A 12,597-nucleotide genomic window follows, 5' to 3' on the forward strand; every position below is an offset into this window, starting at 1 on the left:
CAGTGAAGCATGCAAGCGTATTTATGAGTCAAATTGCATGCCGAGTACGACAAACTCATACATGTTGGCAGGTGTACACTCATGTTGAAAGTCCTCCTTGCCTCTCACGCCGCCCTGACAGTTCACACCCCCCCGCATCCCTATTTGAGAAGCACTGTGCTAACTGATGTACTGTATACGTAGTTTTTAAAGAACAGGTCAAGAGTGTCAAGCAGATAGTCAACTGTTAAATGAATGTACAATTCCTTTTTTTAAAATAGGATTTGTTTGCAACATAAGAGTGTAGGTATCTGGGTCAAAAGATGAAAGCATCAAATATTGAGTTCAAAGTGCAGAAAATAATTAATTGCCTTGTAAATACGCCTAAATTACAAGCTGAATATAGCAAAACCAGAAGCACAACCTTATTTTTGATACGATACAGTAGTTGCTTGTCAGTATTTCTGTTCCATAATTAATGAATGCTATTTATTATACAATTATTGACACTTATTGGCTAACATGGTATGTTTGTTGCTGTTAACCTATTTTATATGTACAAATATTGACCATAATATTAATAATTGGCCCTAGAAAAAACGTCTGAAAAAGAACAGTTTTCTTATATTCAGTCTAGCGCAGGGATATCCAAACTTTTTCAAGGATGCATGCTGAAAAATGAAGGGCAGTTTTGATATTTTTAACGGAGAAAAAAGGCTAAAGCAATCCAGTGTGCAAAGAATCAAAAATTACATGCAAAGTTTCAGTTTTTTCCTCCTTACTTGCACATTTTTGCTCTTTTTTCCCTCCATTTTTGCTGTTTGTTTTGTAATTGTATTTTTAGAATGTGCCCAAGCGCCAATAAAAAATGGGCCGGGGCCGCAAAACCCCCCAAAAACCGCACTTTGGACACCCCCAGTCTAGCAATTAATACAGTACATACAAGCCAGCAGGTGCCGCCAAACGCCACCTCTCCCCTGAGCAAGTCAGAGCTTTTCTTCCTGTCACTCACACACACACACGGGTGATCTGGCCACACCGAGACCTGCCAAACAAAGTTGTTAGCAAGTTAGCAAACAGCAGAGGAGGTGTTAGGATGCAATTTTAAGATAACGGGATCAATGAAACAGAGCAGGTAAGAAATATAATACATTATTTTATTATTGCAATCTACCCGTTGTTATGTCATTACCTAAAAGAACTATTTTCCCAAAAACGGTGCTTGAAAAAGAGAAAGGTGGTCTTATATTAGTGTCAATATATTATTTAATTGTGCCTTTTTGTGTGTAATCATGAGCTAACGTGTTCACAGGTATGGACTTCATGGTGACTGTATAGACACCAATGGTGTCCAGAGTGCCATTGTATCTACTGTACGTTGGATTGTTTTTAGCCTTTTTAGAGAAATATTTATCAGATTTATCAGTATGTGGCCCTTGGTAGAAAAAGTTTGGACACCACTGATCTACAGGAAGTGGCTCTATTTATTGAGGAGTTTTATCCCAATGCTTGTATCCCTGAAGCGTATTTGTGAAACTGCAAAGAGCTCATGTAGGATGCTGAGGTGCCTCTGTCGAATGTTTCCTGCTACCAGCAGAGCAAAGAGGTGAGAGCCCTTGTCGTCATGGTAACGCCACCAGGGCAATAAACAGTGTCCATGTATCCGTTAGTTCAGCCACTGCTGTGATGCTGACACCGACAATATACCGCTGCCTTCAGCATACGCTAGTTGTCATGTTGTATTTGGATGTATGGTCTTCACCCCCCTGTCATCATGTTTTTTTTCCCATGCTTTCATCTTCTTGACCAAAACCAGCTTGTATATGTAGCTAAATTACATTAACAGTTCACACCTCAAAACAATGGCAGAATCGCAATAGTAGTTCTAAAGTGTACTCTAACTAAATGTTTTTAATTGGAATAAACATATATATGATTTCTAATAAAATTGGTCTAACATAAGTGCCTGCTATAGCATTCTTAAAAAATAAATACAAAATATTACAATTTTTAAACAAGTACTTTAACTACTAACATAAGGACGTGTTTTTGTCATTAAAAATCCAAAAAAATATATAGTCAAGCATTTTATTTTGTGTGACCGGTTGTGATTCCTAATTCAAAATACCGTAGTAATGCAATACTGTAATAATTACTTTATGACAATGTACCTATTATAAACCCGTTATTTTTCATTAAATATAAACAATACTGTAATATTTTATTTTAATTTGTCTCACATTGAGACTGTCGAGTTAGCCAATAGTTTAAAAATACAAAAGTACTGTACCATATTTCTTAGATACACTACGCACTAATCTCTCTTGCATGCCCTGTGTTTGCTATTCTCAATAGAACTCAATTCTAAATATTAAGTACTATAACAAAATATTTCCTTTGTAATCTATTTTGAACATTTAGTTCTTAAAATAAATACAAAAGATGAACACTGTAATGAAAATAATTACATTTTCTTAAACATAGGACTAGATGTCAATAATTTAAAAATAATCAACAGACCTCCCGGTACTCTGGTTTCCTCCCACATTCCAAAAACATGCATGTTAGGTTAATTGGCGACTCTAAATTGTCCATAGGTATGAATGTGAGTGAATGATTGTTGTCTATATGTGCCCTGTGATTGGCTGGTGACCAGTCCAGGGCGTACCCCGCCTCTTGCCCGAAGTCAGCTGGGATAGGCTCCAGCAGACCCTTGTGAGGATAAGCGGCACAGAAGATGGATGGATGGATCAACAGACACCTGGTTGGTTGAACTCAAATAAAATGACAGGTAAATATTTTTCACACCTTTATTGATTTCTCCATTTCTGATCATACAGGTGTACAAAATGAGATAAGACTTATATAAAACTCTTTAAAAATGCACAACTGAACGAAAAGTTATGCCACTTTGTGTTGTAATACCATGAGTAAAGCAAATGCAGAAGCCATTTAATTAACTAAAACAACGTCATCCTCCTGGAGGCATCAAAACCAAAATTTCCAGCTCAGTGTTCCTCTGGCAGGGATTGCTTCTGCAAAGAAAGTCCTCTCCTGCAGTGTGTTTTTAATCCAGCTGGTCTGCTGCTCTTTGAGCTTCAATGCACTTTCATTGAGTCCTCCTCCTCTCAACCGCTTGTCCCATCCATCTTTGTTTGTGATGATCCATTCTCACTTCCATTATTCAAGTCCAGCTCCCTGTTGTCCTCCGCTGCTGCTTCTTCATCTGCCTTTCTTTTGTTCTCCTCATCTGTTGCTTTCTGGCCCACACCCTGCTTGTCCCGAAAGACCTCCACGCCCAGCATGCGCAGGTAGTGGTAACGTTCGTTTCGGGCGACGAAGGCTCGGATGGACGTCTTTCCTCTCCAGCCGCACAGCTGGATGGGACACTGGGGCTCTTTGGGCTTACTATCAAATAGAAGGTAAACGCATTAAAACAAACAAAATAATAATAATAATGTGTTCAACCAGCTGAAAGACACTTACTCTGGGTTGGGAATGTACTTCAACACAATGCTGCCCATTTCTGCAAACAAAAAGACATTAGCTCATTTATAAAGCTCGATAAGTTGAATTAAGTGCACTGTACCAATTTTATTGGCTTGAGCTTGGGCGTCCTCGTCCAGTTTGCTGAGGAAGGGGTTCTCCTGGGTAAGCAGCACCTTGATGTCCTCCACACTCACTGTGATGATCCTGGAGCGAATATAAGGCTGCAGAGTGTAGATACCCTGAGGAGGAGGCAAAGTTAGCAGGTTAGCATACTGTAGCCTGATGCAATTGACTTAAATACATGACAAAACAATGATATATATAAAAAAACAAAAAAAAAACAGTACTTTAGCATTTATAAAATGTATTAGAACCTCAAAAACACTCACCTCTTGAGCCACTCTAAAGGCACAACCAAACTCCTCACCATCACTGTTGCGAGACCACACTTTCACTCCTGTGTTGATGACCTGGAAGGGAGATAAGATTTAAAAAAAAAAACACAGTAGTCAGCATATCTCTGTAGAAGTCTGCTATTTTTAACAATTAGGCTGTTTTGGACTTGAACAGGGGCGTAATGTGTTTTTTTTTCTCCTCCTTGCTTCAGGCTGTGTAAACAAAGTGAAGCTGCTCTCAAGTCCCAGCAGGAGTGGGAGGCATCATTTTGTGGCTGGCAGAGTCCACATAACAGGAGGTAAATATAGTCACATTTCCTGAACATACCCATGTAAAATGAAGATATACGTGGCTAAGCATGACACAGAAGATTCACCATCACAAACTGTGTTGTTGGGCAGCAGCGGCTGGGGTTGGCCCGCAGCTGTTTTTTTTTTTATTTTTTTATTGGCTCTAGGCACATTCTAAAAATAAAATGAGCTATTAGGTGTTACAGTAATTTACTTGGTCACCTAGAACAAATCTAAGATGGTTATGTTTTCTTCAGGTAGCTTAGCATACTCTGACCAACATTGGACTGGTTTGAGCATCTTAAATGTACAAAATATATTGCAGTGGCCCCCACCTCCTTCAGTTTTTCTGTACACGGCCCTCTTTGGAAAAAGTTTGGACACCCCTGCACTACAGAGTGCAGGACGGCAGGGGTTTGGGACTGACGACAAAAACAAACGAAATATACAGACACGCACCTTCATGCGTTCGCTGTTGCTGATCAGCACGTTACGCAGCTCTTTGGACACCATGTATAAGTGTCTCTTCTTGCCCTCGTGGGTTCTGGTCAGGACATTCAGCTTAGGGAAGTTTGGAGACAAATCATAGAAGGATCTGGCGAGTAGAGCACGTAAAATGATGTACTTGAAGTGTTGAAACAGCGCCACAAATAGTTCTTTCTCACTCACTGCATGGTGGTGAAGATGGGGTCATCTTCACTGAGAAAGACAAAGGGATCTTCCTTGTATCCAAACAGTTTCAACTTCTTTGAAGGTGGAGGCCTAGGGAAGAAAATATAATTTGCTTTTACTCTTCTTTCTTTACCAGTGTATTCGACGAGAGTGACTCACCCACATACGCCATCTTGTTTGTCACTCTTCTCCTGATCTCCTTTGGGTGCTCCGCCCTGGGCCTCCCTGTCTACTGTGCCCTCGGCGCCGTCTTCCTGCCTCTCCTCTCCCTCTACAGCGGCGCTCTCGGGGAGGCAGGGAGTCTCTGCAACGGTCACCAGAGAGCTGTGTGTTTGGGCTTCAGTGCCAGATGAGGACTCTCTCCTCAGCTGGAGGCAAGAGGGACAAGTAAATGTGATTAGTTACCAGCTGTGATGAGAAAAACTGAACAGGTGAGGGACTTGTATAGGGGGACAAGTATAATGATGCATCTATTTGAGAACGTACCTTGGGATATCGTTTGTTCCAGGGCATGGGGGCTTTCTTCATCAACACGGCCACAAAGAAACCTCCCGTGTTCTGGTGATGTGGTAAAATCCTCATACTGAGAAGAAGAAGCTTACAATTAAGTACGTGCATTTACAGAATCAAGCACATGGTTAATGGTGCCACCAAGATGGGAAGACTTGTTCCAGCGTTCTACGAACTAAAGGACGTGACAACAGCGCCCTCTGCTGGACAAAACTGTGCTACTCACCCTTACATTTGCATTCAATTCAACAACTAAGGAAAACAACTATCACATAAAGTTATTAATAACGACAAGCATTATTTGTTTGACATGTGTGTCTATACCATCTCTCCAGATGCATCCCAGCCAGCTTCTCTGCGTCATCAGGCGGGAACATGGTGGGTCGGATTTGAGTGTGGCGGCTGCTCGGGACAGACGACCAGTCAGAATACCACTTGCCTTCTTTGGTCATCAGCTACACAGAAACAAGAATAGTTCTTCACATCCAAAGGATGTATAGCATGATGTTGATGTTGCATTACCTTCCAGGAAGTGACCCCAGGCATCCACTTCAAGCCAGGCAGGTCAGAAGAGCAGTCGACAAGCTCCAGTGCACCTGGATGGGAAAAAGATTTATTTTTTTTTAACTTCATGAGACAATACTATAGAAATGAAACTTGGATATACTTTAGAGTAGTCAGTGTACAAGCTTGTGTAGCAGTTGTTATTGTGTAAATACCTGGCAACATGAGTACACGTGTCCAAACTGTGGGAAAAGTGTGTTTGCGAGCACCATTTTTATCTGGCATCACTATGTTTGCTACCTTCGCTCTTCTCCAGCAGTGCCGCAATGACAGCTTCGTCTTCAATAGGGTTAAGCGAACAGGTGGAGTAGACCATCCTCCCGCCCACAGACAGCTGCTCAACACCATGCACAGCTATACGCAACTGGAGGCTGGTGAGCGGACACACACGGACACACTATAATACAGCCAACTTTCACAAGCACCAAAAGGCCACTCCTCCATTGCCTCTTCCATTTAAGCAGAATTTGATTTACCACAAAAACTACTCAAGTGGCACACAATCGCCACTTCTGCTCACCCGTGAAGGTGCAGGCTGTTGCTGGTCGTCCACTTCTTCCACACGTCAATGTTCTTCCTCATGGTGCCGTCTCCGCTGTGTGCCGACAGCAGCAGTTACATACAAGCGCAGTGGGAAACTGAGGCAGCTTGGTTAAGTTAAATTCCGTGAAATAGGATTCAATATTGGTAAATGGAATATTTTCATAGTTATGGCATATAAAACCTGTTTATATCGTTCTAAATACGTTTTTTAACATTATTAGAGCCCTCTAGGCATTAAATAACACCCATATAGTCACCTTTATACTTGTATTACCCAATATTGTAAATATAATCAGAGGAAATATGACATATTAGATATAAATAAGATAACAGACGCACACGTTAGCATTTCCTTGTTTTTTTCTGGACAACGTGCTTCCTGCGGTGGCGAATGTCTCATCAATGTATTGTAATGACGGCTTTAAATGGCTTTACACTTGTCTTACCCAATATAGTAGACATAACAGTAAATAAGCCATTTAATATGCAAATAAAACTCCTGTTCATGTGTGTCACAGTAAATGTGTTCCCCAGGGGACATTAGTGGTGGACGGCTAGATAAGTAGAGGACAGGAAGTGACGGAGATTCAGAGTGGAGTTTTAGCTTGTCGTGGGTTATGGCGCCAACAGTAATCAGTGTTATTATTCTGATTATTATGCTATGGTTAAAGTGTCTGTTGTGAGATCATTTAAACTTGCAATAAATGCCTGGCGATCACATCTGGACCTTGTCTCACTGAACATCAACAACTAGTGGCCAATGTAGAATACTACATTCATAATTAGAACGCATTTTCTGCCTTGTATTTATAATTTAGTTAATTTAGTCATTTTTATTCTTGAAAATTCTTAAGTTAGGCCAAGAATAAGTACAATTTGCATAAATATGCATCTTTTTCACTAATAATAGGCCGTATTCAACCACCAAACAGCTATCATTTATTAATTACGTTATGAAAAACCGCAATAGAGTGAGGGCGCAATGTTCGAACTGCAATGTAGCGAGGGACGACTGTATGTGTTTCAGATGTCCCTAGATATTCCACAGTTGATTGTAAATAGCAAAGTGGAAGGCAGAAAAAAGGCATCATCTGACCTGCAGGGCACGTCACACAAGATACGATCATAGAAGAGGATGTCCTTTTTTCCATCCGTCTGGATCTGCAGCGTGGGGATGCAGGAGGCGTCATGGTTGACCACTACGATGCAGGGGCTGTTGAGACGCTTGGTCTGATGCACTAGCAGGTAGCAGCGTTTGTTGTCCACGTCGTTTGCGATGACGAAGCCCTCTAAAAGGAAATAGATGGGCAATCCATCAGCCATGTATATTGTGTACAGTATGTGATCTATTATGCATCAACTCATGTTATTCTTACCTGGAAATGGCACTTCCATGTCAGCGTGCAGCATCTCTATAAGCTGGGCTGTCTTTGACCCAGGGGCTGCACACATGTCCAATATCTAAACAACACACACAGCTGTGTCATTCAGTTTCACAAAAATATATACCAACAAACTATAACGACTGCTCTGACTTTGTGATGAGGCTCAATCTTCAAGAGAAGAGGAGGGATCATACTGACGGCTTCCTGGCGGCTGATGTTACCCTGCAAAGGTAAACACAAGATGTGAATTAATTTCCCTTCCACAGAATTCCTTGGAGCAGGGATTTTCAAAGTGTGGCACATTGAGGCTCCCTTCAGAGAACATAATACGGCTGGAGCCTCCCCCTACTTCCAGGAGAACCTATTTTCTGGAACTTATTTTGTGGCATTTTCTTCTCAAGCTGCTGCAGTTCCCCTGAAGTCTTCTTGCATCTCCCCCTACCTCAAAGCCATCGCTCTCTTGTATATTTTCTGTTCGTATTTACTCACCGACTCTGTCTCGCTCACAAGAAACTGGTGGAACTTCTCCAGCAGAGGAGACTTCCTAATGATCTTCCGGCTCAGGTTGGTGTGCCAGGCTTGCTCATCAGGATACCTGGAAAAGTGGGCAAAATGAGTGAGGATTTCTTATGTGGTGTGACTTTGCATGAATTATAATATTTGGTTCACCAGCTGAGAGGCTGTGGAGCCTCAACCTTCTGCCCATCAATCTCCAACTCCTTAAAGTATTTGTCCTTCAGACAGTGAAGGATCTCCTTGGCGTGGCTGGAACCAGGTAGAGCAGGACATATTTACTTGGTCATCCACAACAATATGCTGTGACAATCTTACCTCTTGTATCCAGTGATGCGTATAGTTACTGGTAGTGGTTCCCTCATTACGTCCATAAACTGTTCAAATTCTCCCTCTGGAACCAAGCCTTGCTCCTTGTAGTAGTGCTCAAACAGCTTGTTTTCTTTAACAATGTCAGCATAACCAGCACCCCAGCCCTGAAACACATTTAGTTCACTTCAATGAATTACATTTAATTTATTTAGTGATTCTGTTATAATAACTGGTTTTGCTTTGACAATAGCTATTTCAGGACTATACAACACTGCAGATTTTGTCTCGGTCTTTGTTAGCATGTTAAAAACACCAAAAACATTCAAGTAGAAGAGTGGCTCTTACAGGGATATCTCTGTGGTCCCTGCCTGCTGCAAGCTGGTTTTTCTGTCTTTGTCTGCTTCTTTTCCCCATTTTGGAGACCAGTACACCGCTGGATGAACTTAAACGAATGAGCGTGTTTCGAGGACACAACATAAAGTAGTGTACAACTCGGCTAAAATGTTAGCAGTGAGCCGCTATCCTATGTTGTATCCCAGAAGCATGTAGCCCACTGATGTAGCCGCGCTGACGCATGTGAATTAGGACCCTTCTAAGCGGCATCTACGGATGCCTGTAAGGAATACAGTACAGTTTGTGTGAAGAAAAGAACACTAAACATTGTTTTTACACATATGAGGGGCTGGGGCAAACCACTAAACGAGGGGTTGTGTTTGAGAAGTATTTTCTTTCACTCGTGATATTGATTTGCATTTATGAGCAGGCAGATCCTTGGACACGGCATTCGTAGAAAGACAAACAGTTTATTAAACTTGTTATTTTTGTGTTTTCTTCTGTCTTGGCACACGCATTATTAAATGTAACATCACGAGTCGCTTCAGTGTGTTCAATACGTGTAACACAACACCATCTGTTTGGCAGATGAAATTAGTAGTCATGTGTAAATTTAAGACCTCAATAAAAACTTTCCACGTTCCACGTGTTCCTGTTAACGACGATTCCTCAAATGATTGAAGTATCAAAGTATCGGTATTTTTGATTCGATAATTTTAGAGCGTAAAAAACTGGTATCGGAAGTATCGATATTTCCGTATCGACATCTACATCACCAGAGAGTTGGCACCGAGCGGTCATGTGATTTTGGTCCATTACGGCACCACCCTGTCTTACAATGGGACTTCCCTCGACTTCAGACTACTGTACTCGAGGCACCATTTTCTTTGTCACTATTATTCATTCAAAATGGACAGTCTTCTTTCGGTGATCTTCTCTTCAGAAGAGGAAGAGCAGTACGTCTTGGACTGCATGGCTTATTTCATGTTATTAATGGCAGCCTGCGCATTTGTTTCTTTGTTATTTAAGAATGTGCCATATGGGCGATACGCGATATATGGACATGGATTTCCAGTGAACGTCAAGTTCGCTTGGTTCGTTCAGGAGCTGCCGGCGTTCCTGGTGCCTGTGTGTCTGCTAGTGTGGACTTCTTCTGCCAAAACATCTATGCTCACTAACCAGTTGATCATTGCTATGTATCTCTGTCACTACGCACAGAGGTAGGTGCAACGCTCTTGACTCCCCCCCACGCCCCGTGCTTGTACACGTGAATGCACCACAGTTTAGTTTGGTACAGCTGAAGCGCACTAGTTTGACTTTTTTGTGTTGTGTTACAGATCGCTGATTTATCCATTTTTAATTCGTGGAGGTAAACCAACACCGTTCGTCTCGTTTGCCTTGGCGACTGTTTTCTGCATCTACAACGGCTTCATGCAGATCAGATACCTGAGCCACTATGCTGAGTACCCTGCAGACTGGATTACACGACCATGCTTCATTGCGGGTAGGTGCACTGTGTGCGCACATGATGAGGGAATTTGTGTTTTGTACTACAGATGGTCATTAATTGCATTTGCCAGTGTGCATTAACATCAGACTTACATGCATTTTACTACTACTGTACTTTAACATGCAAAAGTACATTAGGTGAAAAGTTTGTCTTTACATCTTTTTGTCATTACAGTGTTTTGTTAAAGCAGCTGTTGGTTAATCTGTTTCCAGGATCTGTGCTGTGGTTCGTTGGCTGGCTGATGAATTTGCATTCTGACCACATTCTGAGGAACCTGAGGAAGCATGGAGAGACGGGTTATAAAATCCCCAAAGGTTTGGCATGAAAGGGCCTCTTTGATCGCCTAACATGCAGGCAGCAGACAACAACATGGACGTGATTGTATTTGCAGGTGGAATGTTTGAGTATGTGTCTGGAGCCAACTTTTTAGGAGAGATAACTGAATGGGTGGGCTTCGCTCTGGCGGGCCAATCTGTACACAGCGCAGCCTTCGCCGTCTTCACCATCGTGGTCCTCAGGAGCAGGGCTGTGGACCACCACAAGTAAGAAGATAAACGCTCCATGGTTTCCACTCAGTAGTAGTATTAATGGATGATATTTGATCTTTCCTCTATGCAGGTGGTACCTTACTAAATTTGAAGACTACCCAAAAACAAGGAAGGCATTAATCCCTATTTTGTATTAGAATATACTGCATTTTTTTTTAGTTTTTTTTTTTATTTTTTATTCCAAAAGTATTATAGAGTTTCAATGATAGCTAACATTAGTATCTAAAGGTAGCTATCATTAGCTGACAACAATCATAACTCATGCTTGTGTTACGTAAAGTGTAGTTTACATACTCAAAGCAGGAAGCGTAATGCTTGCAGTACATTCAAAAGTTAGTGCCCTCTAGGCAGCCGTACTGTGGAGGAAGGGAGCCCGCCATGTTTTTGACTGGATGAATTATTTTCAGCCGGTCTATGTATTTTTATTAAGAAAGTCCCCCGTCAGCAACTGTCCTTCTGGGACCTCCCATGAAGAACAGTGGCAAGACCACAGGAAGTTTCTTTTAAAGCAGAACAAGACAATGAGTCTAATAGTTTTGATAAAGATTTTTATAAAACTGTCAGTTCTTTAAATCGTAAAGTTGTGATTCACATTTTTGGAGGAGCGGACTGATGAGAAAAGCACACATATTTTTTATACAGATCCATTCATTTTATTATTTTTCATCATGGTAGACATTACACTTCTCCCTCATTTCTTGGGAAACTACTTTGTTACTGCCGCCTTCAGGACGGGAAGCTATCTTCATTGACACAATGTAGGATTGTTTAGGTTTTTTGGTATATTTTGTGTTGTTTTTGATATTCTAACTTGCACAGTAAGTGGAATCTACCTCTGTTTGTTATTATAGATTCTATAATAACAAATATACTATATAGCTACTTAGTATTATTGATTAACAAACTGATAGTTTGAAGTGGAAGCAAAGCCACCACACAACAGCTCTCTAAAGAGGGACATATTCTCCTCCATTGACCATTTAAAAAAAGGAAATGCAAAGCAGGCTTATCATATTTTTGTACCTCAAGAGTTATCAGTTCTATTTAACACCCACTTGACTGGAATGGATAAGTAAGGGAACATCTCACATACAAGACATCAAATGTAACCACACCTACAGCCTGTAACTTTAGCAGGGCTGTCCTTGGCTTTTAGACCTGCTGTGAGCAAGTATGGCTCTCAATAAATACTCAGCTATGCCTGAAATAAACGGTGTCACCTGAACACATCACTCCTGTCAGGGTTTAAAGAGACTTGATGCCTTATTGTAGCAAAGGGAAAAGTTATGTTAGAGACTACAGAATAAAATGTTCATTCATATCATGACTTCATTAGACTATTTACAATCTAAAGTGACCTTTTAGGTGCCGGTAGTACTGAGTGGGGTGTAAACCGAGTGCCGTCTTCATTTTGCTCACCATAAATCTTCAATCAACACAGGACATACAGTATTTCCAAACCGCTGTTCCTGCCAATGAGGTTACACATTATATAAAAGAAAAAGCTTTTTATTTGAAATAAATGAGTGCTTTTGTCATTTTTCCATGGTGCC

At 41.2% G+C, this 12,597-nt stretch overlaps 2 protein-coding genes across 2 annotated transcripts; one reads left to right on the forward strand and one right to left on the reverse strand.

The window, feature by feature from the left end:
• Positions 1-2,782: 2,782 nt before the first annotated feature.
• On the reverse strand, positions 2,783-9,234 carry nsun2 (NOP2/Sun RNA methyltransferase 2). The gene is made up of 19 exons (XM_054763232.1): positions 8,999-9,234; positions 8,660-8,817; positions 8,498-8,593; positions 8,318-8,423; positions 7,979-8,050; positions 7,820-7,904; positions 7,540-7,732; positions 6,421-6,495; positions 6,141-6,271; positions 5,859-5,932; positions 5,661-5,791; positions 5,313-5,409; positions 4,986-5,194; positions 4,824-4,916; positions 4,614-4,749; positions 3,858-3,938; positions 3,569-3,707; positions 3,466-3,505; positions 2,783-3,387 (listed from the first exon to the last, which is right to left on the reverse strand). The coding sequence occupies exons 1-19, from the start codon at positions 9,128-9,130 to the stop codon at positions 3,108-3,110; spliced, it is 2,328 nt and encodes a 775-aa protein (XP_054619207.1). The 5' UTR covers positions 9,131-9,234; the 3' UTR covers positions 2,783-3,107.
• srd5a1 (steroid-5-alpha-reductase, alpha polypeptide 1 (3-oxo-5 alpha-steroid delta 4-dehydrogenase alpha 1)) lies at positions 8,091-12,567 on the forward strand. Its single transcript, XM_054763234.1, has 5 exons — positions 8,091-10,206; positions 10,324-10,490; positions 10,709-10,810; positions 10,888-11,038; positions 11,115-12,567. Exons 1-5 carry the CDS (start codon positions 9,896-9,898, stop codon positions 11,179-11,181), a joined length of 798 nt encoding a protein of 265 aa, XP_054619209.1. The 5' UTR covers positions 8,091-9,895; the 3' UTR covers positions 11,182-12,567.
• The last annotated feature ends 30 nt before the right edge of the window (positions 12,568-12,597 follow it).

This window comes from Dunckerocampus dactyliophorus, chromosome 20, assembly GCF_027744805.1.
Source record: "Dunckerocampus dactyliophorus isolate RoL2022-P2 chromosome 20, RoL_Ddac_1.1, whole genome shotgun sequence".
In the NCBI taxonomy this organism is placed as follows: domain Eukaryota; kingdom Metazoa; phylum Chordata; class Actinopteri; order Syngnathiformes; family Syngnathidae; genus Dunckerocampus; species Dunckerocampus dactyliophorus.

Bases quoted from the DNA above. Each gene is read 5' to 3' on its own strand.
- srd5a1 (XM_054763234.1), top strand. From the start codon at position 9,896: ATGGACAGTCTTCTTTCGGTGATCTTCTCTTCAGAAGAGGAAGAGCAG. The intron at 10,491-10,708 runs GTAGGTGCACTG...ATCTGTTTCCAG, and splicing joins ACGACCATGCTTCATTGCGG to GATCTGTGCTGTGGTTCGTT. The intron at 11,039-11,114 runs GTAAGAAGATAA...TCCTCTATGCAG, and splicing joins AGGGCTGTGGACCACCACAA to GTGGTACCTTACTAAATTTG.
- nsun2 (XM_054763232.1), bottom strand. From the start codon at position 9,130: ATGTTGTGTCCTCGAAACACGCTCATTCGTTTAAGTTCATCCAGCGGT. The intron at 4,917-4,985 runs GTGAGTCACTCT...TTTCTTCCCTAG, and splicing joins AAACAAGATGGCGTATGTGG to GCCTCCACCTTCAAAGAAGT. The intron at 3,939-4,613 runs GTGCGTGTCTGT...TCTCCCTTCCAG, and splicing joins GCAACAGCGAACGCATGAAG to GTCATCAACACAGGAGTGAA.